This window comes from Candidozyma pseudohaemuli (genome assembly GCF_003013735.1).
Source record: "Candidozyma pseudohaemuli strain B12108 chromosome Unknown scaffold00005, whole genome shotgun sequence".
NCBI lineage: Eukaryota > Fungi > Ascomycota > Pichiomycetes > Serinales > Metschnikowiaceae > Candidozyma > Candidozyma pseudohaemuli.
In genome coordinates this window covers 432185-457827 of record NW_020194439.1, presented here as the reverse complement: position 1 = coordinate 457827, position 25643 = coordinate 432185, and the positions used below count along the sequence as shown (strand labels likewise).

Genomic DNA, 25643 nt, shown 5'->3' with positions numbered 1-25643 from the left:
TCGCTGCATACCAACGGCTGCAAACGGCTTCATCAATCACGATTCTTTCTGCGCTCCAACATCCGCCGTCTTTTGTTAATAAACAACAAGTCGTTCCGGTTGACCGCTCCGTCCGGTCCAGGCTGCAAGCTGGGCTGGAGCGAGCTCAGCGAGCCCTTGTAGTACAAGTCACTCTCAATCAACTTTCCACCGCCCAAGTAGAGAATCTTGATTTTGCGGCCAAACGCTAGCGCCACGGCTTTGTAGCCGTATTTGGCAATCACGTTGGGCCTGACACACGCAAACTCGGCTTCGTCCTCCTCGTCTCCGAAAGGGATCTTGTACTCGAGAAACTGTCCGTTCAGAACGGTCACCACGAAACCTTGCCAGACGTCGTTGATGGAGGGCTGTTCGGGTGCTACCGGAGCTCTGGTTCTTCTTTTTCTAAGCAGGGAAAATTCTCCGTTGTGACTGGCCTTTTCGTCTCTGATTTCCACCTCGTCGGAGTTTTTCGTTCCGGCTCTGCGGATCCCCATCACCACGTTCATATCCGTCGCCTCCCATTTTTCAATGTTGTGGTACCAGTACTGCTTTTCGACAACGGCGTCGAAACCCAAACAACGGATTTCTCGAGGGTCTCTTTCCACACGGAGGCAGATGTTGTTTCTGGACTTCTTGTTCTCCAACAAGAATGTGTGCACAATGAGCGTGGGATCGTAGAAGTCCTCGTAAACTAGGGACATGGTTTCAACGGAAGCACATCCACAGAACTTGCAATGGGTGGGTTCCGAGTGTATCACTCTGAACAGACCGGGCTTGAAATGACCAATGAAGAAGGTCTTGATGATGATGCCTGTCTGGATATCCAAAAGCTCGGCCTTGAGGTCACGGACTCTCACAACCATACCCACAAAGTCAATGGTGAAAATGGTGTAGTGGTTGATGGCAGCAAAACGCCTCTTGGGCGTTGGAAGCTCAGTCGGATACGGATTCGGCGAGTTGGTGAAGTTTTGCTTGAAGATCGACAGAAACTCCGTATCCATGGCTGTAGCAGTTCTGGACATCGGCACGCCTGGTGCCTTTATCATGGTATTCTGCTTGTTGTTGAACTGGGCCTTGCTGGTTTTGAGCTTGGAGAACTTCCAGATGTTGCTGACCGCAGAGGCAATTATGATATCTCCATTAACCAAGTCACAGATGATTCTGTCGCTGACTCTGGAGGTGGTCAACTGCTTTGCTGTGGTGACTCGGAGGTTCTCGGAAACTAGGCCTTTGCCGTAGACATCCTCGAACATGTAGTAATGCTTGATCTTGCGGTCAGTGCAACTGACGGTCACCATGTGCCCGTTTTCAAAAACCATCACAAATTCGTCTCTGTTGAGCGACTGCTCAAAGTCTCTTACTTTGTCCTCGACTGCTAAATCGTCATCACGAAGAGGCGGTGGAGGAAAGTTTCCTGTGATTGTAGACGATGAGGCTGTAGAACTCACACTGGACCTTCTACCGTCAGGGCCGTTTCTCTTTTTCATAAGAAGCTTTCTGGCCAAAAAGCCGGCAATGGTCTTCTTACGAAAGAATGCAAGCATGGGTTTCAACTCTTTTGGCGTGAGGCCAAGCTCGGCTGCAAGGTTGATTTCCCAAATGAAAGATAACAGCTGACGGTCGAAACACTTGATGACAGAATGGCGGTTGTTCACAAGAACAATGTAGTTTCCCTCGTCGGATATTTCGATCATGCTGATGGGCCAGAACTCCGGGTGAAGAGAACCACGGATAGTGTCGATGGTGGTGGAAATGCTCATTGGGGTCTTCTTCTCAACAACGCCCAAGGGTGACCACACCAACACCTTCCTGTCCAAATCTGTCGATACCAAAAAGGAGGATTTCGAGTTTGTGGCGATTTTGATAACGTCGATGTTGTGGCCGTTATCGAGAGTGATGCTTTCAAAGTACTTAGTCTGCTCGTTTTGGGCCAACTCGTTGTACTCCAAATGGGAGGATGCCACCAATGTGGCGGTAGGATCGACCTCCTTGCGCTGTCTCTGGGAGTATGTGAGCGTGAATGTCAACTCCGACACAGCAAATATGAAAAGTATGGTTACAGCGACCTCCAAGTAAAAGAGAGCGTTGTATGAGTGCTTACCTGATGCCTGGTACCCGAGTTTCACAACATGTGCTGGATCGGAAAGCAACTGATATGGTAGGACCAAGATTGTCGTGAAAATCTGGCAGAAAAAGTTCCAGCAGAAGAAACTCACGACATCGCCAAACCAGAAACGCTTGGATGAAGCAGGTGAAAGTTTCAAGAAATGCGTTCCCAAAATGTGCCTAAATGTGCCAGGCGTTGGGCGACCAAGCGGTCCACGAAGCCCTAGCATGAACGAAGAAATGGGGTCAATCTCGCCCATGGACTCGACGAATTCTGCATCGTACAAGCTGGGGTTCTTATTAAGCAAGTCCGTGAGCTCCACACGGTTAAGATCGATCAAGATTATGCCCACGAGAAACGTCTGTTGAAGGAAATGATCGATAGCCAATGCCAAAGCAATTGCCTCGAGAGCCACCAAGTATTTGTCCACCAAAAGGTGCCATTCCAGGCCCAGGAAAAATATGTGCAAGAGGCCCAAAAAGAAGCCAAAGACGAAGAAGAGGCCCGTCAAGTTGAGGCAGAGCACCACAAACGAATTGGGAACAGGCAAGATGTTCGACGAGAACTTATCCACAAAGCACCGTTTGCGTACGAACCGAGTGAGCTTGTAAATGGAGTCTGTGGAGTTGCTGACGCTGTTGTTGATGCCAATGTAAAAACGGATGAGCCGTCTGTGGAGCGTGTCGTGGCCGTCCATGGAATTATCGCCCGCCAAATCGTTGACGGTCCTGAAAAGCGTCCTGGAGCTGAAGAGCATCACAGCCAAGACATAAGTCCCCGTTCCGTAGCTGCTCACGGGGCCCAACATCGCCAGCCACTCCTGAAAACCCTTGTACGAGGCCAAAATACTGAAAGAACCAGCACTGGCCAAAAAAACCTCCACGAGCCAGCCGCAGATCAAACCAAAGTTGGACCGGATCTTGTGCTGGTTGCAGATGCTGAAGTAGACCCGGAAAACAAACACGATGCAGAGAATCGTCTGGGCAAACGCCGCAAGCCGGTTGAACATGCTGAGCGGGAGCAGCTCTCCCTGTAAGTAGCGGAAGTACCTGAGGAACTCTTTAGCGGCGTTCTGAGCCTTGGACGTCTCGTAAAACAGCACCTGGAGCGGCTGTTCCACGGAAAGCAGCGGTAGGTCTCCCTCGTGCACAACATATAAATTGACCTTGCCCGCTGCCGTGACCAAGTGGTTTCTCTTGTGGAGCTGATCAAAGAAAAGCGAGGCCAATTCCGGCTTGAAGCGGTGGTTCAACGCTCGTAGCGCCGAGGCCTCGTACTGCTGTTTCTGCCACAGCCCCTGTGGCCACGTGTGCCACGGCAGGAGCACGTACACGTTGCTGTGGGCCTCGAGATTGTGTTGCAAAGTGTGGATCTGGCGCATATTGGCGAAATCCACCACACTGGACGGCGCCAGCAAGGAAATTCTGGAAAGCAGGAAATCGCCGTTCTTCACTTTGGCGTACATCTCGCCCGTGGAGCCAAAACCAAGCTCGGGACCGTCTTCGCCCAAAGATAGCGCCAGGCTGATGGGCCGTACGGTGAGATCGTGAACAACGCCATAGGACAAGATGTAGATGAGGAGGATGGGCACGAGAATGAAAAGCTTGGGGTTTCTGAGCACCCAGCCGGTAGCATGGATCAACCAGGGGTACACAATTTTCATGGTGGCCTGGAGCCTTGGGAGCTCTGTTGAAGGTGCTTTTGTGCCCTGCAGTAGGATGCTCGAAATCAGTCCACTTCTGCAACCGAGGGAGATGGACACAGTCTGGGGTGGGCAAAAGTGAAAAAGTTGGAAAAAAACGGGAGGATTTGCGGGAGATGGTGTTTTTTCGAAATTAGGCTTTTTCGTTTGGGCTTTTTTGCGTTTGGATCCGTGGGGACCCGAGGATCCGGCTGAAACGCCCCGTTTGCAGCCGTCCCCAGACGCTCGGGCCAAGATCTAGCCGTGAGAAGCTCCAACAATGGCACAATCTCGGGGAGCCGTTTGGCGATGGGGAGAGGCATTGTTTGGTGGGAAGTGGCGTGGATTTTGGGCAGATTTTGGGAAATAATTGAGGGTTTTTGGGAGGCTGTGGGTTGGGTTTGGGAGGTGGAAGATGGTGAGATAGAGGGAGATGGGGTCGAGATGGTGGATGGATTGGGGGTGGTTGAATTGGAGATTTAGGTGGGGGATGGAGCTTGGCCGGATGAAAGGAAGACGCGGTGGGAGGTGGGAGGCGGTTTCGGGTCTTTGTTTGGTGTTTTTGATTGTGTAGCTGGGTGGTGACATAGGTGGATGGTGGTATTGAGGTATGGACTTATCGGGGTGGATATACGAGGTGGTGGGCAAGTCTGGGGGATATTTAAATGGAGGGTTTCCGGGATTTTTTGGGGTTTTCGAAGGTTTCCATCTGCCCGGGACATTGGGATTATGAAACGACGTTGTTCTTATCGCTCGTGTGCTTCAACGGCTGAAATTTCAGCTTGTCCAAGGCAATTGGTTCCGAAGCCTGATCGTTCAAAAATTACTTTAAACTTTCTGGAGTCACTTATATATCTAAAGCTTTGAAATGCTACAAGGAGCAAAAAAGGGCCCTGTTGACTGAACAGCTTAGGCACCCTCCTTCCCATTACTATGCTATCCACCCTATTGGTTCCTCCAGACGTACTGCAAAGTTCCCCTCCCTAGGGCGAATTAAGAATTGAGTCCACCTTTCTCTCCAACCGTCATAATTTCTAAATCTCCAATTGGCCCTTTTTTAGGTCGTCTTGTATTTCCTAGTAATCCCCATCTCTGCTCGTTTGCAACCATTTCGCAACCCACATACCCCCACCTCCACAGTATATAAACACACGCAAACCAAAAAACAAAAGATTCTTAACAAAACGCTTCAAAATCATAAAACTATTGTATCCCCCGACCCTTGTTGTCCAATTTCCCCTCCCCTAGACGATACACCCACTTCCATCAAACACAGCCATGGAGTGCTACACTGCACCCGTGCACCATCACCAAGACAACCTCAACACCTCCAAAACTTATCTTAAACCACACCGAAAGACATCTACCCGTGTCTTTCTCAGAGCATGTCCACAAGTGACCTGTCCAGAATCGTCACTCTCGATAGCGTTCGCTCCCTAGCGTCTCCTGCAAACCCGTCTAAAGCCGTGTGGAAGGACCTAGGTGTATACTTGGATAAGAAGCTTGACTGGCACTTGGACCACAACAACTCGAAGGCGTCCCTGAACACCGTTCTTTACAACTCACTTTCCGAATCCTCCTACCTTTCTCAGGTTTCAAAGTACCAAATCTGCAAAAGCTGTGGCCGGCCCATAGGCGAGGAATCTTTGACTACACACTACGAGCGTTGCTTGGAGATGAAACAGAAGAAAGCAGAAACAGAAAACGGCGCTGCTTCGCTGGCGGCTACCAACAAGAGAAAGAGGGGAAGAGCCGCTTTGAACGATGCCTCCTCGGTAGACCTGTCTAGAATGGCGCTGCCTGCTCCAGCGACTCCACAGGGTCTGCAACTGAAGGACCAGCCGAGACCCAAGAAGAAGTATAAGAAGTCTCAGATGCAGAAGGAGAAGGAGGCTGCCAATGCTGCCGCTGCCGCGGCTGCTGCTGCTGAAGCTGCTGCTCAAAGAGCTAATAACCAGCAGAAGAAGAAGAAACAGCAGAAAACCAAGGCCCCCACCAAGGCCAAGGGCCCCGTCGATGTTGAGAAACAGTGTGGTGTGCCTTTACCCATGGGCGGTTTCTGTGCTCGTTCGTTGACATGTAAGACCCACTCGATGGGTGCAAAAAGAGCTGTTCCTGGCCGTTCAGCTCCATACGACGTCTTACTACAGCAATATCAGAAGCGTAACCAGGCCAGAATGGCCCAAAACAATGCTTTGGCTGCTCAGAGAAGGGAGAATGCTCAACTCTCTGGAATGGCCGGAGTGGAAGGTGGAGAAGGCGGTGCTGGCAGTCTCCCAGTGGTGCTTGATCCTGATGAAGAGACTCATTTGGTTTTGGAGGGTGTGTCCAAGAGTGCCCCTGTGCCGTTAGAGCGCAAGGTTATGATCCCCACTAGAAACAGGCACCGTTTCCTCAGTATGAGAGAGGCATACGCCAACGCTTTAATCACCAACGGCGCTTCTGCTGCAGATTCGCTGTCTTCGCTGGGTGACCTCACTTTGGCCAACCAGGCGATTTCAGGCTCCATTGGCGGTCTTCAAGGCAGATGTGCTCTTGTCAATGTTGATGCACCTTCCGCCTCAGAAGGTCAAGCATCCACTCAAACCAGCGCTGCTATTCCAGGTGAGCTCTACCACGTGAGAACAGCCCTGAAGGCTATTGCTACAACGGCCCAGTACAACTACCAGCAACAAAAGCAATTCCAGCAACGTGTGTTTGAGCTTCAACAGCAGCAGCTTAAGCAAAGACAGATGATGCAGCAGCAGCAACAACAGAGACTGCAGTCACAGCAGGGCTCTCAGCAGCGTCAAGTTCCAGCACAGTCTCTGTGAGCCGCTGGTGTGTAATATATGTATAGTAGACGTGTGTCCTTGGGTATTAGCGATGAGATGTAGATTTGCTAAGTTTACAATTACTTCAGTGATGCTATATGACTATATTGCCGTTTTGGCACTTTTTATTATGCAAATGCCGTATTCATGCTGATCGGCTTCGTGATGTGACTAATTGGTGGACTTCCAGTGAGGACGGTGCTTCTCGATCCATGGATGGCTGGCAACATCGGCCAATGCAAGTCGCTGGCGAGGGTTCTTCTGTAAAAGCTTGGTGATGAAATCGGCAGCCTCTTCGGACAAGAACCCCGGGATTCGTAGGTCCACACGTGCAATTCGTTTATACGTGGTGCCTTTGTCGTCGTCTTCAAAAGGCGGCCTGCCAACCAAGAACTCGTACGCCAAAACACCCAACAGCCATATATCAACGCCAAAATCATGAGAGCGAGACTCGACCATCTCGGGTGAAAGGTAGTCCAAGGTTCCACAAACAGTGAGTCTCTTTTGGGTCAACGGATCCAGCTTCACGGACCAGCCAAAGTCGCTGAGTTTCACGTCGCCCAAGTCCAGAAGCAAGATGTTTTCTGGCTTGATATCCCTGTGGATAACATTGTGAGAGTGTAAGTACTGGAGGCCCTGGGAGACCTGGAAGATGTACTTTGATGCGGTGATTTCGTCGAAACGGCGCCGTGTTTTCAATAATTGGTACACTTCGCCGTACAACGCGTACTCTAGAATCAAGTAGACGTTTGTGTCGTCGTAGAAGTAGCCGTATAAGCGAGATACATTGGGGTGGACTAGATCTCTCTGGATCTCAATTTCTCTCCGTAGATTCTTCTCTAGCTTCAGATTGACCAAATCTTTTTTGCTCATGGCCTTAATGGCACACACGAGTCCCAGTTCCCGGTGTTTCACGCAATACACCTTGCCTAGCTTGCCCTTGCCCAATACCTTGCCAAACTCAAAGTCGTCTAGCAGGAGTTTTTTGCACTTTGGCGGGGTGGCGGGCAATTTTGCAACGGCATAGTCGACAAAAGGCGACTTTCCCTTTTCACTGCTGCGCTTTGTATTGAGCAGAACCTTCAGTAAAGGTCGCCGGGGCAGCATGTTGTGGTTTGTTAAGTGGTGAGGTCGCTTAACTATGGAGGATGTGGTGGTGTACGGGTTTCACGCGTTAAGTAAACAAACACCGTTGAAAAAGTGAGCCAAAGTGGTGAGGTGCTTCTATAGAGTACGCACTGGGGTCCCATTGTAGGTGCCCCTGAATTAGGGCCACAATTTTTCAGACTAGCCTATATCCGAAAAAATTGACATTTGACGAGCGCCCTCCTGTTTCCCTTTTTTTCCTTTTTTTCCCTCTCCATTCTGCCACGTAACCGGTCGCCTCGTACAGCTTCTTATTTGGGCTTGTATGGAGGCTACGGTCACGATAAGCTCTGAGGCTGGAGGCTCAGCCACCACTTCGGTGACATGATTGGTCGAAAACGTCACAACTGGCTGAAAAGAAATGAGTTTTTTGTGAGGACCAAAATATGTGGGGTCCCGAGGATCACGCCTGTCGGAGTCAAGCAGGGAGTCAGCCGGGGGCGAAGGATGGGGCTATATTTGGCATGCAAACAGGGTCACCTTTTAGGGATCAAGCAGGCAAAAAGCCGATCCGGGGTAAACTAACGTCCATGTATGCAATGCCTTGCAGGATGTTCCTGGCAGCAACTGGCGATGAGAATCCGGGGTCATACCTCAGGCCATCGGCGGCGGTATTGTCTTTTGAGGATAGGTTATTTCGAAAATGCTTCGAAACGCCAGTAATGTAAAGGCTTTTCTTCCCCTAGAGGAAATACCGTTCCTGTGGCCCTAGGTGTGACTCAAGTGGGCCCCTCACTCCACCATGACACATTCCGGCTCCAGCCTCCCATCCTGACTTGAGCCTCTGAGTAGCTTCAAGTTGCTGATAAGCAAACTTCTGTAGTACCGCTCGATGCTGCTCGATCCCGTCGACGGCCTAAACAAGACAGCTTTACGGGTGTTCTCATGCACCATAGCCTCTTGTGCTTTTCCCCTGCGATGACCAGCAGGCGTCACAAAGCGCCATACAGTATGGCGAAGGAATCGTCCAGGAGGCCGTGGGGAGTTCCGAAACGTGACCGAGGAGCGGTTGTTCCGTGGATAGTGTAGGTACGCGGGTAGGTCGGCGAGAAGGGCGGCCTGGCGGGAAATAGGCCCGCTGGACATCAGAATATGGTACTTTCGGGGAGGCTGTATCCGCTAGACTCGACGGATTTCTGTAAAAGTGGGGCCAGGTGTCAGCGGGAATGGCTGCAAATGCTCGCTTTGTGGAAGCTTATCGGGAGCTGCGAGGAAAGATCAACAGCAGTAATCCGGCGTTTCTGATCAACGGCAAGGGCTAATCGGGGAAGCATATTGCGGAAGCAAATAGCCAAGGCACGTTATTACCAACGTGCTTAACCGCCTCACCCGGGCACCCAACGCAGCAGTGTAAGGCATCTAAAGAACACAGAAAATGCTGTATTTTCAGTAACTTTCTTCAAGATTTGTTTCAAACAATCTGTAAAACCTTCTGGCTCTTATTGGCTCTTATTGGCTGGAGGTCTGTACAAACCACCGGGTGGATTGGCCCATAGCAGACACACAGCTGGATGGATCTTCGGCTGGAAACCTTACCAACCAACCCGTACTGTACTTGAACGCAAAACCCCGTTATTTTCTGCTCGTCCTCGGCCTTCCTCGTCTCTCAATTCGTCTTGTTCTCTTCCACACCTCCATCGTCTAACGCCTTCTGACGACCTTGTCCAGAAATTTAACGACTTTTCAAAAAAACCAATCAAGAAAACCACACCCCCGTCAAAAGCCGACATATAACCAACCCGTCTTTGTTCGTTCTGCCTGAAACGTGTAGCAGGTCATTGTGCTTAGTACAGAGAAAGCCAGGCCCTACGCCTCGCCAGCACGCGCACCCGTACACCAGGCACACACACAGCCATTTATCAACATTCCCTACCACCTACTACTCCACGACTTTTTTTCCAACCTACCGTTCCCCTCCGCCCATAAATCACCATTCCCCAGCAGCCGATGTCTCACTCGGCATCCCCGACGAACCGCGGCCTGATATTCGGCTGGGTCCGCAACCTCAAGCGAAACACCATGCTGAATGACTCCGTCAACGAAGTGTCCGACTCCGATGGGCCTCTGGGTGAATCCCGTCTGCCCGCCCGCTCCGTGGCGTCTCCTGGCTCCTCACACGTGCACGGCTCTCATGGGCAACACACGCAGGGCCACTCCTTCAACCTAGGGTTCCATCATCTGCCCCAACATCACCACCAGAACAACCACCAGATGCCTCCGGCGCCGCAGGGGGCCATCCCGTTCCCACACGCGCTGCCGCTGCTGGACTTCTTGAGGCCGCTTTTGCATCACAAGCTGCGGCTGACCAACAATGTCAACCGGGTCCGGTCCAACCTGAACTCCACCAATCAGGCCCTGCTGTACGCCAATCTGGACTTGCGCCAGCACAGGGACAGTTTCTTGCAGAACAACCCGTTGGTCGACGAAAACAGCAAGTACTTTGGCGTGTCGTTGGCCGACGCCATCTCACAGGCCCTGGCCAAGATCTCCATATTGGGCGCCACGGCCGCTCCCAAGCTGGCCTCCGACGACGTGCTTCACTACGGCCGCATCCCCGTGGTCGTGGCCAAGTGCGGTGTCTACTTAAAGAAAAACGGCTTGAACGTCGAGGGCATCTTCCGTGTGGGAGGCGCCTCCAAGCGTATCAAGGAGCTCCAGATCATCTTCAACCTGCCGCCCGAGTTCGGCAAAAAGCTCTCCTGGGACGGCTACACCGTCCACGACGCCGCCTCCGTGCTTCGGCGCTACCTCAATGCCCTTCCTGAGCCGCTCATCCCACTACATCTTTACGACGAGTTTAGGGACCCGCTCAAAGCCCGTCCTAGAATCATCAAGTACATGCGCTACAAGGCAGAAAACCCGCTGAAGGTGCGTCTGAGCTCACAGGAAATGCTCCAAGCCCAGGCTAGCAGAGAACTGTCCCAAACAGCCATCTCCGACCCTCCTCAACCCCAGCAGTCCCAGCTGGCCCCACAAGCAAACCAACAAGAACAGACGACTCAACCAACGGCACCAGCTGCACTGGAAAAAGCCAGCTCCGAGGCCAAACAGGATAGTCCATTGCCCACTAAGGCTCAACGCAAAGCTCGTAACTACAAGAAGCTCACGCGAGACGTGTACGACGCCATTGACGAGTACAAGGAGCTCCTTGACGACGTGCCGCAGCTCCTGAAACAGCTCCTTTTCTATATCTTGGACCTCCTTGCCATGGTCCAAAGCAATGCCCACGAGAACCTCATGCTGGCGCGCAACTTGGCCGCCATTTTCCAGCCGTCCATTCTTTCCCACCCCAACCACGATATGGATCCCGAGGAGTACGCTCTCTCGCAATCTGTCGTCGAATTCCTTATACAATATGCCTACAAGCTCTTGCCCAACCAGGAGCAGTCCTCTCCGGAGCCTGCGACACCAACACCAATAGATACCCGGGCAAGCCCGAAGGCTGAGGCTAAGCCGGCAGCGGCTTCATACCTCAACTCACGCACCAGTGGTAGACAGCACAGCCAGTCACTACTGTCGCCAAACCCAGACGACCTAGACCTTATTGGTTTCCGCAACACCACCGCTCCAGGAAGAGGCGTAACGCTATCTGACACGGAGCAAGATTTTGCCTCTGGCTCCAGCGACGACGAATACGTGTCTGATGCTGGCCAGCGGCGCCCTAGACAGGCAGAGGTGCCCAATCTTCTCTACGTGGTGAATGCTGATGCCAGCGACGAAGCAGCGAGTGGGGGCTACGAATCACGCGGGTCGTCCAAATTGTCGCCTCCCATCATCGTTTCTGAGGCGCCCCAGGGGTAGCGCAAGCAAGATTTTTTATTTCCCGGCCGTGGGCCCCCGGCCCTGTGTATGTGTATGTAGATTATAGTTATGTGGATACAAAGTTGCAGCCAAAATGTATGTTGGATACTGCATGTATCTAAGGTAGTCTCATACCGAGGCTCTTCCTCATGCCAAGAGCGTTGGATCAATGTTCCTAATCTTCTGGATATATATGAGAGCGCATAGCCACGCTTCCTCTCAATGATACAAGTTACTTTCTTCCTCAGTACATAGCTTAGTCCTGGAATACTACAGTTAACTCTCTAGCATGAGTCTGGGAACTCCTATGTACAGTTTGCTTCCTGCAGGCAAACCAGTTTCCTTTCATCTTTATAAAGAAGGTGGAACTTTAGCAAACCAAAGTACAGAGGTGACACTCCCATTCGTGCTTGAACAGAAAGAACTATACCCAATATGGTTTAGAACTGTGGTGACTAGCAGTTGCTTCAAGAAGAACCTTCCACTTGAGAAACCGTACTTCATCACGTACATGTACGACCCAGCCAAAGCTGAACAACTATTCGAGAAAGTTGACGAAGCTGAAGCAAATAAGGTCAAAGCTAATGTCGAAGCAATCAGCGAGAAACTTTTGGAAGAGGCCATTGATACCAGATTCAAATCTGGACTCGTTGATGAATATGGCATCGATGCTATCAAGAGAATTCATGAAGTAATGTGCCAGAGTGACTTAGAACTGTGTCAGGAGTACTATGCCTTCTTTTCAAAGGCTCTCCATGGCAAACGTCAGATACCCGAAACTGACGCCGTCATGCAATCTTCCTATTTCATTCAGAAAGTTCATAACTTTACCTACTTGGAACATTTCGGAATGAGGAAGATGGCATCCTTCCCGGACAAACATCGCTACATCACTAAGGCAATCTTACAAACGTTGGGTGTCGAGACCTTGGACCTCAAGAAGATGATCTACGATAGTTGTATGAGCAGAGAAGGATTCAATCAACCGGAACCGTACTGGGCATTCACTGATGTTAATCCAAAGCAGCCCGGGGAAAAGTCCGAAGAAAATGCTACCATCAACAGGGTCAAGTCCAAGTGGTGCTGGAAATGCGAAACCGACACTCACTGGTCCAAGAATTGTCGGAAGTTGAAGAAACGGAAGGGTAAAGGCGATGACCAAAACAATGGCCAAAATGGCGGCCAGGGCAATGGCCAAGCCCCCAGACCTAAGAGACAGAAACAGGACAACAACAACCAATCTATCAATAAAAGTGGCCCATATTACAATGTAGGTCCAACTACAGATTTCATTTGGGATTCTGGGAGTCCAATCCATGTTACACCACACTGGGAACTTCTCTATGACTTTGTCCGGAAACCTACAGTCTTTTATGATTTTGGTGTCAATAAGTACACCGCGGTGGGCTACGGCAAGATTAGAATGGTTCTTATGACTGGAGACGCTGTCGTCTTAGATGACGTCTACTACATCGACCAAGCACTGTCAAACATTATCTCTGCATTCAGAGGCATTCGAGACTTTACCGTTCACTATGATGACCGCACAAAAACGCTCAAGAATGAACAGGGTGCTGCTTTTGGACAGGGAATACTGCCAGGTTACTTCAAGATCTCGGCAACCCCTGAGATCTCCAAACATCCCTATAATGCTTTGACAGAATTGGAAGCGCAGCACATTACTGTGAACCATGCTCGGCTAAATCAAGTATCGCTTAACGGCGTCCAGTCAGTGGATTTCAAGACTTCAGCGACCTACAAAGACGAAGACATGATGAATCATATTCGCCTGGGACACATGAATCACCAACAGTACCTAGCGCTACAAAAGGAGTATCCACATCTACCAGATATTCCTAGGGACATACGCAATCATTGCCGGTCTTGCCAGGTCAGTACTATTACGAACTACCGCAAGTCGCGGGTCACTGAGCGGGTCCCAACACGTCCGTTAGAAATTATCCATGCGGATGTTTGTGGTGAAATCAGCCCAGGTGGAATATTCAAGAGTGAGAGATACTTCCTCATTGTTGTCGATCGCTTTACAGGCGTATATCATGTTACTCCCCTTCAGCGGAAGGAAGACACCATTCAGGCCCTTTGGTGTACTTTGACTGAATTGATCCGGGATTTTCCTGGATGCCGCATAGGTGAGATCAGAGTTGATAATGGTACGGAGTTTCAGAGTAGACTTCTCAATGATGGCCAGTATATCAGTCTTAACGAGGCTGGCATCGTGATGCAGTTTACCACTCCATACAACTCCCACCAAAACGGCACTGCCGAACGCGCCATTCGAGCCGTTCTGGCAAAGTCTCGCGTCCTTTTGTCTCAAAGCGGATTACCTCTCAGCTATTGGCCCGTATCCGTGACCGCTGCCGCTCACGTCATTAACGGGTGTCCAAGGTCCACAAATGAATGGCATATTCCGAATCGACTGTTACCAAAACGTCCGAAAGATCGAGCCATCATCTGGGATGAACCCCCCTTTGGATGCCTAGGATACGTAAGAAAACACTCAATACCTGCTGGCGAGAAGAATACACCCCGTGGTGAGGAGTGTATTTTCGTTGGTCTTTCGAAATGTAGACGGGCCTTCCGATGCCTACTCATTGAGAATGATCAACCAACCACGACCATCATTGAATCACACCAGGCAGTTTTCTACGCCAACAAGTTTCCACTTGCAAACCGGAAACTCGAGGTGGACGAGGATCCTCGTCATCACCATTTCATGAGTCAGAGCCACTCTCTACACTTCATGGGGGAATATGAAGATGAGATTGTCTCTGTGCCAAGTCCAGGAACTCCAGTTGACTCAGAACCCGAAGTTGTTAGGTCTGACCCCGGTGAGACGTCGCCGACGGTCACAGAACAAGAGACTAGAGCCAGGACACCATCCGAGGATTTTACCTCCCCGCTCTGGGCGATAGAGAGGGAGGATGTTTCCCTCGCTGATGAAGATGATCCAATACGAGACATGTGTACTGATAGCGACATCCTGAGCCATCCCAATGCTGAACAGCAAGAGGATCGCGACCCTCCGATTGATGACAGTCAACACAATCAACGGAGACTGAGTCGCATTGCTCTGAAGAACCGACACAACTACAAGGATCTAAATAGTGGACGTATATCCAAGACGGCCTCAGCGGTGAGAGAGGGAATACTTATGCACATACGACACATTCAATCGCCATCCTCAGTTACTTATCCTGAGTATCCAGTGTCTAGTGAAACCACCGCTTTCTGCCTCTTTATGGAAACGATCCAGTGGAGTACTAAATCATTGAACGTCAAGATTCACAACTTGAACGTGAGCTATCTACCAGAAACTTATCAGGATGCTACTACAGGAGTTGACCGTTTGAAGTGGGAAGCTGCCATTGAGGTAGAAATCAAGGCCCTAAAGGAGAAAGAAACATTCGAAGAAGTCGACCTCCCGAAAGGACGGAAAGCAATCAAGTACAAATGGGTCTTTTCTATCAAAGACAACGAACTCTACAAAGCCCGACTTGTTGCAAAAGGATTCTCGCAGATCCTAGGTCTTGACTATACTGACACTTTCTCCCCGGTGGCAAAGTACGAATCTGTCAAGCTTGCACTTAGTCTTGCAGCCAGATACGGCATGACCGTACATCAAATAGATGTCAAGACAGCCTTTCTCAATGGGCAACTTGATCTGGACTTGTACCTTACCATTCCGGAAGGATTTCGAACCGAACAAAACAAAGGCAAAGTCTTCAAACTTAAAGGCGCTCTATACGGACTAAAGCAAGCTCCTTTGATCTGGAATACACAAATCGATAAGACTCTTAGAGAACTTGAGTTTGCACCTTTGAAGAAGGAACCATGTCTTTATCGAAAGAGAGTTAATGGAACATTAGTACTCATTGTACTTTATGTTGATGACATGTTGGTAATGAGCTCAGATCCACAGCTTGTGGAATCGGTGAAAGAGGCCATTGGCCTGCGCTACACAATCAAAGATTTGGGGGATGCTAAGAAGTTTCTTGGAGTCAACATAAGTCAAACCAGTGATGACATTACGATCCACTTGACAGACTATGTTCGTGAAATGGTCGACACACATCTCCAAGAGAAGGACCGTCCAGTTGATAATCCGTGCTTCTCGGACTGGTCTGAACGACTCGCACCTTCACTCGCCGACAAGCCTTACCACGATCCAGAGACGTACAGAAAGATTATTGGAAAGCTCTTATTCGCAAGTACCACTGTGAGGTACGATATTGCCTTCATTACATCTGCTTTAGCCAGATACTCCTCAAGGCCCACAGTCAAGCACTGGAACTTCATCTTGAGGGTTCTTAGGTATTTGAAGGGAACAGCGGACTTCACAGTAAGGTACAAGAGGCATAACCAACCCTCTTCTGAATCGTTAAACGTACAAGCATACTGTGATGCAGACTGGGCAAACGACAAAGAGACTTTCAAATCAGTCTCGGGGATGCTCTTCCTTCTAGAAGGCTCCCCAATTATGTGGAAGTCCAAGAAACAAGGTCCTGTGGCACTATCATCTACTGAAGCTGAATTCTACGCTCTCAGTGAGTGCACCAGAAACGCCCTATGGCTTAAGCACCTTCTAATGGATCTCAAGCTCTGGAACAAGCTGTCCTCGATCCCTATGTACGTGGACAATCAGGCATGCATTAACATTGCTGAGAAGGACAACTTTAGTTCTGAAAGAACCAAACACATATCAGTTCGCCTTAGTTATGTACACGACGAAATCAAGAAGCAAAATGTGAGAATCATCAAGGTACCGACTGCAGATAACTTCGCGGATCAACTCACAAAGGGTTTGGCAACATCTCTCTTCACCAGGCTCAGATCCCTCCAAACCACTGCAGCAGCAACGCTGTAGTCGAGCCGGCATCGACTAAGAGAGGGTGTTGGATACTGCATGTATCTAAGGTAGTCTCATACCGAGGCTCTTCCTCATGCCAAGAGCGTTGGATCAATGTTCCTAATCTTCTGGATATATATGAGAGCGCATAGCCACGCTTCCTCTCAATGATACAAGTTACTTTCTTCCTCAGTACATAGCTTAGTCCTGGAATACTACAGTTAACTCTCTAGCATGAGTCTGGGAACTCCTATGTACAGTTTGCTTCCTGCAGGCAAACCAGTTTCCTTTCAATGTATGGTGTGCACGTGACCGTATCGCTAACTTGAGAAAGGTCGAAAAAACACCTTCAACAGATTTGAAATAAGTGCACCATGTCTGACGAGGAAAGATCCAATTTGAGCGGGGAAGAAGAAGTTGATGATTTGTTTGGTGATGATGCTGAGGAAGAGACCACGCAAACCAGACCAGTCACGCATTCTGACGATGAAGATGACTCGAGTTCAGAAACCGAGACGAAATCGTTAAAAACATCCACTTTAACGTTGCCCAGGCATCCTGTTTCACATAAACCCGAAGGCGATGTTTTCGCCATCAAAATCCCTGTTTTTTTGAATGTCGAGGCCCATCCATTTGATCCTACTGAGTTCAAAGAGAGAGTGGCTAGAAACGCTGAAGAAAGAAGCAAGATGGAAATGGACGCCAAGCAGATGCAGAACGACGTGGTGGCAGAAAAGCTCCTTAATGAAAACACCATCAGATGGAGGTACCTGAACGCCGGTAATGACGAGATTATCAAGCAGTCCAACGCACACTTTGTCGAGTGGGACGATGGTCTGGTTTCTTTGAAGGTTGGAAACGAGCTTTTCGACTTCAAGAGTCAGCCTATTCTCGATAACTTCTTGGCCAGATCATACGTTGAGCACGAGGTGCTACAAAACGAGGCTGCCTTGACCCGTTCTGCCAACCTTATACCGGCATCCACATTCACCGAAACACATCGTCGTTTGACGCAAGCCGTCAAGACGATCCAGAAGAAGGACAAGATTTTGAACACGTTGACCGAAAGGGACCCGATGTTGAAGCAGAGAATGGCCGACGAGAACGAGAGAAAGAACCTCAAGGCCAAGAGACAGTTGGAGCAGAAACGTCGTTTGCAAGAGGAGCGGTTGGGCAAGTCCGACAGCCCTGCGCCGCGTTATGGCCAGGAGTCTGCGTATGAGCGTTTTGAGAGGGCCTACGGAGCCGACGAGTACGATGACGAGGATGATTTCGTGGCCAACGACGATGAGGAGTTGGAGATTGACGATGAGGAAGCTGAGGCCGAGGAGGAGGAGTTTGAGAGAGGCGCTGAGCGTTTGAAGAACTTGAAGGACGAGGGAGCGTCGAAGTATAGAGACGAGGAGGAGGTTCTGCGGAAGCGCAGAAGAATCATTGATTCTGACGATGAGGAGTAACCAATTTGGTGATGCAGTTTCGGGCCAATTCGGGACGACCTCAACGCTCCTAATCGTCAGTTGCTCGGCTTAGGGATGGTTGGCGATAGAACGGCTGGATTGGCTTTCTGAAATACTACTGAGGGTGCCTGTCTCGAGGTATTTCCTCGGAATTTCCCCTTTCGATGCCCTCAATTGCTCTGTCGATCTCGGGAGAATTGGTCCACATTGGCCAGCTGCACGTCTCTTGGATTGCTTTCAAGGAAAATAGAGTCGGGCTGAAAGACGCAGCCGCCTCACATTGTACTATAGAAGAGGAGCCCGGACGGCTCCCTGGACCCTGGCGCAAAGCAACAGTACCCCAGCTTGGACTATTTTTCGGTCTGCATTAGGCAGGCTGTCACAGGCGACATGGACTAAATCAGGTCTCGGAATTGCGACAGCAAGTGAGTATATACAGCAAAGCAAGACGGGTCTCCATGACATAAAAGCACAGATTTTCCATTTTCTTTCTTCTTCTCCAAATTTGCCTTTTACGTGAACCTTCTTCCTCACTTCCTTTATCACAGGCCGGTTCGCGGTGGATGCAAATCACAACCTACTACTATTAATCCCACACTACAATGGTCCTAGCAAGACAGCTCAGACTCCTCCTTCTTGGAGCACCTGGTGCCGGAAAAGGCACCCAGACGTCCAGATTAGTGAAAGCTTTTCCCACTTTAAATGCCCTTTCCTCGGGAGATATCCTTAGAGCCGAGGTTGCTAGAGGTACACCTTTGGGACTGCAAGCCTCCAAGTTGATCGAGGAAGGAAAGCTTGTTCCCGACGACACGATGGTCGGAGTCATCAAGAACCATTTGTTGGCCAACGATTGGCTCAATGGCGACGCCCTGTGGTTATTGGACGGGTTCCCTAGAACGGGCAACCAAGCCAGAGACTTGGACAAGGTGTTGAAGGAGAACAGAGCCGACATCAACTTGGTCGTGGAGTTGGAGGTTGACCAGAAGAGCATATTGGAGAGGGTGGAGGCCCGCTGGATTCACCCTGCTTCAGGCAGAGTGTACAACTTGGACTACAATCCTCCCAAAGAGCCATATAAGGATGACGAGACGGGCGAGAAGTTGGAAAAGCGCAAGGACGACACCAAGGAGGTGTTTGGAAAGCGGTTGGACAAGTACAACGAGGAGATCCTGACGCTCCGGGAGTACTACCAGAAGAAGGGCATCTGGCACGGGGTTGCGGGCGAGACGAGCGACATTATATTCCCCAAGATCAAGGATTTGATTTTGAAGAAGTTCGACAGGCCGTAGGGGGACAGGAGGTGATTTAAGGGGGACGGGGGCGGGTTGGCAGGTTGGCATAGAACGCTGAATTCCTCCTTTGGCTTGAATGGGCCTACAGGAGTGTTTTGAGAAGTGGCCCAACAGTCAATTGCCGAAGATCCAAGTCTTGAGGTCGAAGGTCGGCTTTGTCGACCGTGGAGTGTCATCGACGGAGTGTCATCGACGGAGTGACATTGACCTCGCAATAGGGTAGTACCTCTATCACCCTCGTCCCTCAATCATAGCGATTCAATTGCACGTTATTTGGGATTGGCATCGTCTGAATACGTCGTAAGCCGCCTGAACTCATCGTATCCGCAAGATCGTCAAATGACCAAGTCTATACATTGAATGGACAAGCACTCAATTGGACAAGCATCCAGAAGTGGTTGTAGCTCTCAATCTGGCACTACTCTCATTCCCTATCCAAAGAGATTCTTCAATTATCGAAACTTGACGTCACTTTCAAAAACTCTAGACCACACGATCTGTCGATCGCTTTCTGTGTACACTGTAACACCACCTGATGGAAGCATTCGCAGCCATACAAACTCCGAGCCCGAGCCTTATTTCACCTCCAGCCCAGACCGTAAGCCATTGACCTATGTAATTTGAAGTAATTGAAATCAACTTACTGAGTATTCTGAAAATCAATAGATTTTAATAATTCCCAAAAAACCACCGTCTTTGGTGTGTTCCTGAGAACTACTTCTACTGCAGCAATGCTTATCTAGTGCAGACCAAGCTATGACATCAACAACGACAACACCAAACAACAAACAGCCAAAAGCCCCATAACTATTGATTCCGTGTGCGATTCAAATTCACTTATCACCCTAATTACGTCCTTTGTCCATCTTTAAAAAAGCCTTAACCACCACCCTACCCTCCATCCACCATTCCAGCCTATCAAAGCACAACCACTATCGGGCTATCCCTAGCTGCAAATAGAAACCGCAATAATTAAGGCCCCACCAAAGCCACATTGTAAATAGTGTTCCCCTCTTGCAGGCGAGGTGCCCGTTTGGGAATCCCCAACTTCCTTCACACAGCAGCAGGGTATAAGTAGCCCCGGATCTGGCTGTTTTTTGAAACAACCGCTTTATTTTTTATTTTTTGTAGATGCCCCTCAGCAAAGCTGTCAAACTCGCCAAACCGGCCCGGATCGTGCTCCTCGGTGCTCCCGGAGCCGGTAAAACTACACAATGTGCCCGGATCCAAGACTCCTTCCTCAATGTCTCGTCGCTTTCTCTGAAGCACATCTTCAGAACAGAAATCGCCAGAGGGCTGCCTTTCAGCTCCTCGGTCAAGAAGCTCATGGAAACAGGCTCCCTTATCCCCGACGACGTCACCATGTGCTTGGTCCAGAACTTCTTGTACGAGCACAACTGGTTCAACACGGCGTCCAACTGGGTCATGCACGGCTTGCCCCGGACCAAGGCCCAGGCAGTCGCTTTGGACAGAATTCTCGACGGCAACAAGGCCGGCGTCACCATGGCCATTGAGTTGAACGTGGACCAGAAGTTGATCTTGGACCGTGTAGAGAAGAGGTGGGTGCATCCGCCCTCTGGCAAGGTATACAATTTGGAGTACGATCCGCCGGAGGTGCCTTACAAAGACGATGCCACAGGAGAGCCATTGATCAAGCGGGAGGACGACGAGGCCGTGTTGTTGCAGCTGCGTTTGGACCAGTACAACAAGGAGATTGAGGAGATCCGGTCCTACTACCAGAGAAGAGGCGTGTGGCACGAGGTGGGCGGGAAGAGCAGCGACATAATCTTCCCGCAGATCAAGGAGCTTTTGGTGAAGAAGTTTGGCCAGGCATAGGTTGGTGGAGATTGCCAGGCGCTACGGCACGTTACGTCACGTCACGACGACCACGAATATACGATTTACGACTGTGAGTGTAGAGGCCATCGATAGGTGGGAGTTGAAGGTGTTGGTTGGCTTGATTGGATCAATGGTCAATTGGTGAGTATGGAGGATGTCAAGTTAGTCGAATGTCTAAGTCGAATCACTTAGTCGAATGTGTCGAATGTCTTAGTCGATTGATGAAAGACTTGTTTAACGACGGCTCCTTCAAAATCCTTCGCAAATTGTTGAGTCTATCAAATTGTGAGGTTACCCTACTAACTAAATGGCATGTAGCAATGCCTACTGGTTTTGAGCATCACTACAGATTGCTGTAATACAAAGCAACCTGCCATGTCCTATCCAAAAACACATACAACAAAGCGGATTCAAAAATCTCCCCATCAACCAATTAGACATTTCTATCAATTTCGTAGAACAGCTTCCCTCTCATCGATGCTAATACTCACCACTCGGTGTCTCACTACTGCAGCGATTTCGCAGCCACTAGCATCACCGCCTTTAGTCACCCCGCCATCTGCTGAAAAATCTCCGAACTCCGAAGAAATTTCAAAAAAAAAGCCCATTTTCATAAACCACTCTCGATTTGTCATCCATTCAAACCTCACGCCCCCCTCTTTGCCTCCCCACTTTGTGCAACTGTGTGGTCCTACACATCGCGATATCGCAAGCTAACTACACCCTAGTACTTCTTCCCAAGTCATGAAATTCTACATCGACGACTTGCCGGTGCTCTTCCCGTACCCGAGAATCTACCCGGAGCAGTATGCGTATATGAGCGACATTAAGAAAACGCTTGATGTCGGTGGCAACTGTATCCTAGAGATGCCTTCGGGAACAGGCAAGACGGTGTCGTTGCTTTCGCTTACGGTGGCGTACCAGATGCATTACCCAGAACACAGAAAGATCGTGTACTGTTCTCGTACAATGTCGGAGATCGAAAAGGCCCTTATCGAGCTTCAGAAGCTTATGGACTACAGGTCCAGTGAACTAGGGTATGTGGAGGACTTCAGAGGATTGGGGCTTACGTCGAGAAAGAACTTGTGTTTGCATCCGGAGGTCCGTCAGGAGAGAAAGGGCGCTGTTGTTGATGAGAAATGCAGAAGACTCACCAACGGCCAGCTCAAGCTGAAACTCGAATCGGAGGGTGTGTCTCAGGAACAGATGATCCAGACTCCTAACCAGCTAGGGCTCTGCTCGTACCACGAGAAGTTGAACGACTTTGACCAGCACGACCTCTTGCCCCAGGGCGTGTACTCCTTTGAGTCGTTGCTTGAGTACTGCAAGAAAGAAGGCACTTGTCCGTACTTCACCGTCAGAAGAATGATATCCTTCTGTAACGTCATTATTTATTCCTATCATTACTTGTTGGATCCGAAGATCGCAGAAAGAGTGTCCAAGGAGCTCTCCAGAGATAGTATTATCATCTTTGACGAGGCTCACAACATCGATAACGTCTGTATCGAGTCGCTATCGCTATATTTGACTGACGACACGATGAAGCGAGCGTCACGAGGAGCCAATAAGCTTGCCGATGCCGTGGACGAGATGAAGGCACAGGATTCGGAGAAACTCCAAAACGAGTACGAAAAGCTCGTGGAGGGGCTAAGGCAGAATGAGATTGCAAGAGAAGAGGACCTCTTCATGGCCAACCCCGTGCTACCCAAAGATCTCTTGGACGAGGCCATTCCGGGAAATATCAGAAAAGCCGAGCATTTCATCTCCTTCTTGAAACGGTTCATCGAATACTTGAAGACAAGAATGAAGGTTCTCCATGTCATCAGTGAAACGCCCGTTTCGTTTCTCCAGCACTTGAAGGAACTCACCTTCATCGACCGAAAACCATTGCGCTTCTGTTCGGAACGTTTATCGCTTTTGGTCAGAACACTAGAACTTGCCGATGTCGAGGACCTCAATGCATTGAAGGACATTGCGACGTTTGCAACGTTGGTTTCCACATATGAAACCGGTTTCCAGCTTATTCTCGAGCCCTTCGAGACCGAGGGGTCCCAGGTTCCTAATCCCATTTTGCATTTCACCTGTTTGGACGCCTCCATTGCTATCAAGCCCGTCTTCGACAGGTTTTCATCCGTCATCATCACCTCGGGAACAATCTCGCCCTTGGATATGTACCCCAAGATGATGAACTTCCAGACGGTCATTCAAGAGTCATACACCATGACCTTGGCCAGGCGGTCGTTCTTGCCCATGATCGTCACCAAGGGCTCAGACCAGGTGTCTATTTCGTCCCGATTCGAGATCAGAAACGATCCCTCGGTGGTTCGTAACTACGGCTCGTTGCTTATAGAGTTCTCCAAAATCACTCCCGATGGTATGGTTGTTTTCTTCCCATCATATCTCTATATGGAGTCGATCATCTCGATGTGGCAGAGCATGGGCGTGCTTGATGAAGTGTGGAAGTACAAGTTGATCTTGGTGGAGACGCCTGATGCGCAGGAGACGTCGTTGGCGTTGGAGACATACAGAAAAGCGTGCTCCAACGGAAGAGGTGCAGTGCTTCTCTCGGTGGCTCGTGGTAAAGTTTCTGAAGGTATCGATTTTGATCATCATTACGGAAGAACCGTCCTCATGATTGGTATTCCTTTCCAGTACACCGAGTCGAGAATCTTGAAAGCCCGTCTTGAGTTCATGAGAGACCACTTCCAGATCAAGGAGAATGACTTCCTTTCTTTCGATGCCATGCGACACGCTGCCCAGTGTTTGGGACGAGTCCTTCGTGGTAAAGACGACTACGGAATCATGGTTCTAGCAGACAGAAGATTCGCCAGAAAGAAGAACCAACTTCCCAAATGGATTGCCCAGGCACTTTACGACTCAGACACAAACCTCTCTACAGATATGGCGCTCGCCAACGCCAAGAAGTTCTTGAGATCGTTGGCACAACCCACTAATCCCAAAGACTCTGAAGGTGTATCAGTGTGGGACCTCCAGCAGTTGGAGGAGCACCAGAGACAGCAGCAAAAGAAGATGGACAAGAGAATTGAGGACGACGTTGACGTCGAGGACAAAGGAGAAGACGATTTCATGGACTTGGACGACGCCGACCTCGAGCTTCTCTAGAGGCTGCAAATTACCTGCATACGTAACGAAGATATCAACATGGTACCTCAGAAGTAGTAGTAGCACCAGGCCGTCATGGCCAACGAATACTATGCTGTGATTTTAGAGATATCGGCCCAAGAAATCAATATTGGTTTTGCCGGAGAAGCCGCTCCCTCAATTTCAATACGGCCCGGCCTGCCGATCTGGAATCGCTACCAACCACCATGTAAAGAGACATATCCACGCTACTTCCAGCTTCAATCCCATTCCATAACTCAAGAACAAAAGGAGGAGATTCTCCTTTCATTGAAAGACGATAATGAATCACATCGGTCGCTCAATGCGTACCAGGAAGCTCAGCGTAAAGGGGAGTTCGCTTTCTGGGAACAGGATGGATACGAATCCCTAAGTCGCCTTTTGAAGCACATTGTCACAAAACAGCTCATGGTTACTCCTCGGTACGTCAAGATCATGATCCTAGACGACGACAGTTCGGCGTTGGATAAGTTCCAGCTATGCAGTGCTCTACTAGGGCCCCTAGGGTGTGCTACTTCTGTGTTCTTCATACCGCGTGCTCCGTGTATATCTATGGCCGCCAGCGTGGAGGATTCACTTGTTGTTGATTTCGGCTGGCTGGAGTGTCGTGTGAGTGCACTTAGTGAACTTAGGGTTGTGAAACATACGGTCACTGAGACCTACTCGGAAGAGACGATCCGTTTTAAGGGAGCTGAGAGCGACAATAATGCTGAAAACGCCGCTTCAAAGGACTTTGCAAAGTTCGCTGGTTTGCCGAAGTTGTTGGCAAAGCTGGTCGGGGAATTAGCTGTAGATGTGAGACCCCAGGTTCTCCAAAACCTTGTGTTCTTTGGCGACATCGCCAGCATCGATCTCCAGAGACACGTTGTGAAAGAAACGCAAAAAGAGTTCCCCAAACTCACCGTCTCCGGAAAGTACTGCCTCGGAGCTTGGGCTGGTGCATCGATCTACTGCTCTACGTCGTTTCTCAAACATGACATGAACGCATTGAGACACAAGGAAGTGACTATGGAGAAGCTCCGCACGGGGAAGTGGAAGGACGTCTTCTTGGGAAGCTAGAGCTCCTCGTCGTGCGTGTACTTTGCCCAGTAGTACTTTCTGTGGTACTCTAGCTCAGACAAACCGATGGTCCATTCTTTCAAGCGGCTTCTCCAGGAGCTCTTTTCCGCTTTAATCACCGGACCGCTTGCCGTACGAGTGACCCGCTCGAAATCCTCGCTCAAGACGTGCAACAAGACATTCTCGTCGGTCCGGTTATTCGGATTTAAGTCCCAGCATCCAGCCATTGGACCTGCGGACTGTGCCATAGTGGCACCCGCCTGTGGGAGTAAGCAGGTGAAATCAAGCGGAGCGGAGTTTGGAAGCAAAGGCTCTGTCATGTGTGGTTCTACTGCTGATGGAGTTATTTGAATGTGAGGAATCTCCGGAGAGAAGATCTGGGTGGAAAGAGGGGAAGATCCCGCCGGCGACGGTGGATT

At 49.8% G+C, this 25643-nt stretch overlaps 9 protein-coding genes across 9 annotated transcripts; 7 read left to right on the top strand and 2 right to left on the bottom strand.

The window, feature by feature from the left end:
- Positions 1–32: 32 nt before the first annotated feature.
- On the bottom strand, positions 33–3791 carry C7M61_002644 (uncharacterized protein; the record flags this gene model as incomplete). Its single annotated transcript, XM_024858011.1, has 1 exon — positions 33–3791. The coding sequence occupies one exon, from the start codon at positions 3789–3791 to the stop codon at positions 33–35; it is 3759 nt and encodes a 1252-aa protein (XP_024713937.1).
- Positions 3792–5194: 1403 nt separating this feature from the next.
- On the top strand, positions 5195–6622 carry C7M61_002643 (deubiquitination module subunit; the record flags this gene model as incomplete). Its single annotated transcript, XM_024858010.1, has 1 exon — positions 5195–6622. The coding sequence occupies one exon, from the start codon at positions 5195–5197 to the stop codon at positions 6620–6622; it is 1428 nt and encodes a 475-aa protein (XP_024713936.1).
- A 171-nt stretch (positions 6623–6793) lies between these two features.
- Positions 6794–7729, bottom strand: C7M61_002642 (aurora family serine/threonine-protein kinase; the record flags this gene model as incomplete). Its single annotated transcript, XM_024858009.1, has 1 exon — positions 6794–7729. The coding sequence occupies one exon, from the start codon at positions 7727–7729 to the stop codon at positions 6794–6796; it is 936 nt and encodes a 311-aa protein (XP_024713935.1).
- Positions 7730–9787: 2058 nt separating this feature from the next.
- SAC7 (Sac7p) lies at positions 9788–16454 on the top strand (the record flags this gene model as incomplete). The annotated part of the gene is made up of 2 exons (XM_024858008.1): positions 9788–11565; positions 11954–16454. 2 exons carry the CDS (start codon positions 9788–9790, stop codon positions 16452–16454), a joined length of 6279 nt encoding a protein of 2092 aa, XP_024713934.1.
- A 356-nt stretch (positions 16455–16810) lies between these two features.
- On the top strand, positions 16811–17893 carry C7M61_002640 (uncharacterized protein; the record flags this gene model as incomplete). Its single annotated transcript, XM_024858007.1, has 1 exon — positions 16811–17893. The coding sequence occupies one exon, from the start codon at positions 16811–16813 to the stop codon at positions 17891–17893; it is 1083 nt and encodes a 360-aa protein (XP_024713933.1).
- Positions 17894–18495: 602 nt separating this feature from the next.
- C7M61_002639 (adenylate kinase family protein) lies at positions 18496–19182 on the top strand (the record flags this gene model as incomplete). The annotated part of the gene is made up of 1 exon (XM_024858006.1): positions 18496–19182. The coding sequence occupies one exon, from the start codon at positions 18496–18498 to the stop codon at positions 19180–19182; it is 687 nt and encodes a 228-aa protein (XP_024713932.1).
- Positions 19183–20316: 1134 nt separating this feature from the next.
- On the top strand, positions 20317–21021 carry C7M61_002638 (adenylate kinase family protein; the record flags this gene model as incomplete). The annotated part of the gene is made up of 1 exon (XM_024858005.1): positions 20317–21021. The coding sequence occupies one exon, from the start codon at positions 20317–20319 to the stop codon at positions 21019–21021; it is 705 nt and encodes a 234-aa protein (XP_024713931.1).
- A 747-nt stretch (positions 21022–21768) lies between these two features.
- RAD3 (TFIIH/NER complex ATP-dependent 5'-3' DNA helicase subunit) lies at positions 21769–24147 on the top strand (the record flags this gene model as incomplete). The annotated part of the gene is made up of 1 exon (XM_024858004.1): positions 21769–24147. One exon carries the CDS (start codon positions 21769–21771, stop codon positions 24145–24147), a length of 2379 nt encoding a protein of 792 aa, XP_024713930.1.
- A 75-nt stretch (positions 24148–24222) lies between these two features.
- C7M61_002636 (uncharacterized protein) lies at positions 24223–25224 on the top strand (the record flags this gene model as incomplete). Its single annotated transcript, XM_024858003.1, has 1 exon — positions 24223–25224. The coding sequence occupies one exon, from the start codon at positions 24223–24225 to the stop codon at positions 25222–25224; it is 1002 nt and encodes a 333-aa protein (XP_024713929.1).
- Between the last annotated feature and the right edge of the window lie 419 nt (positions 25225–25643).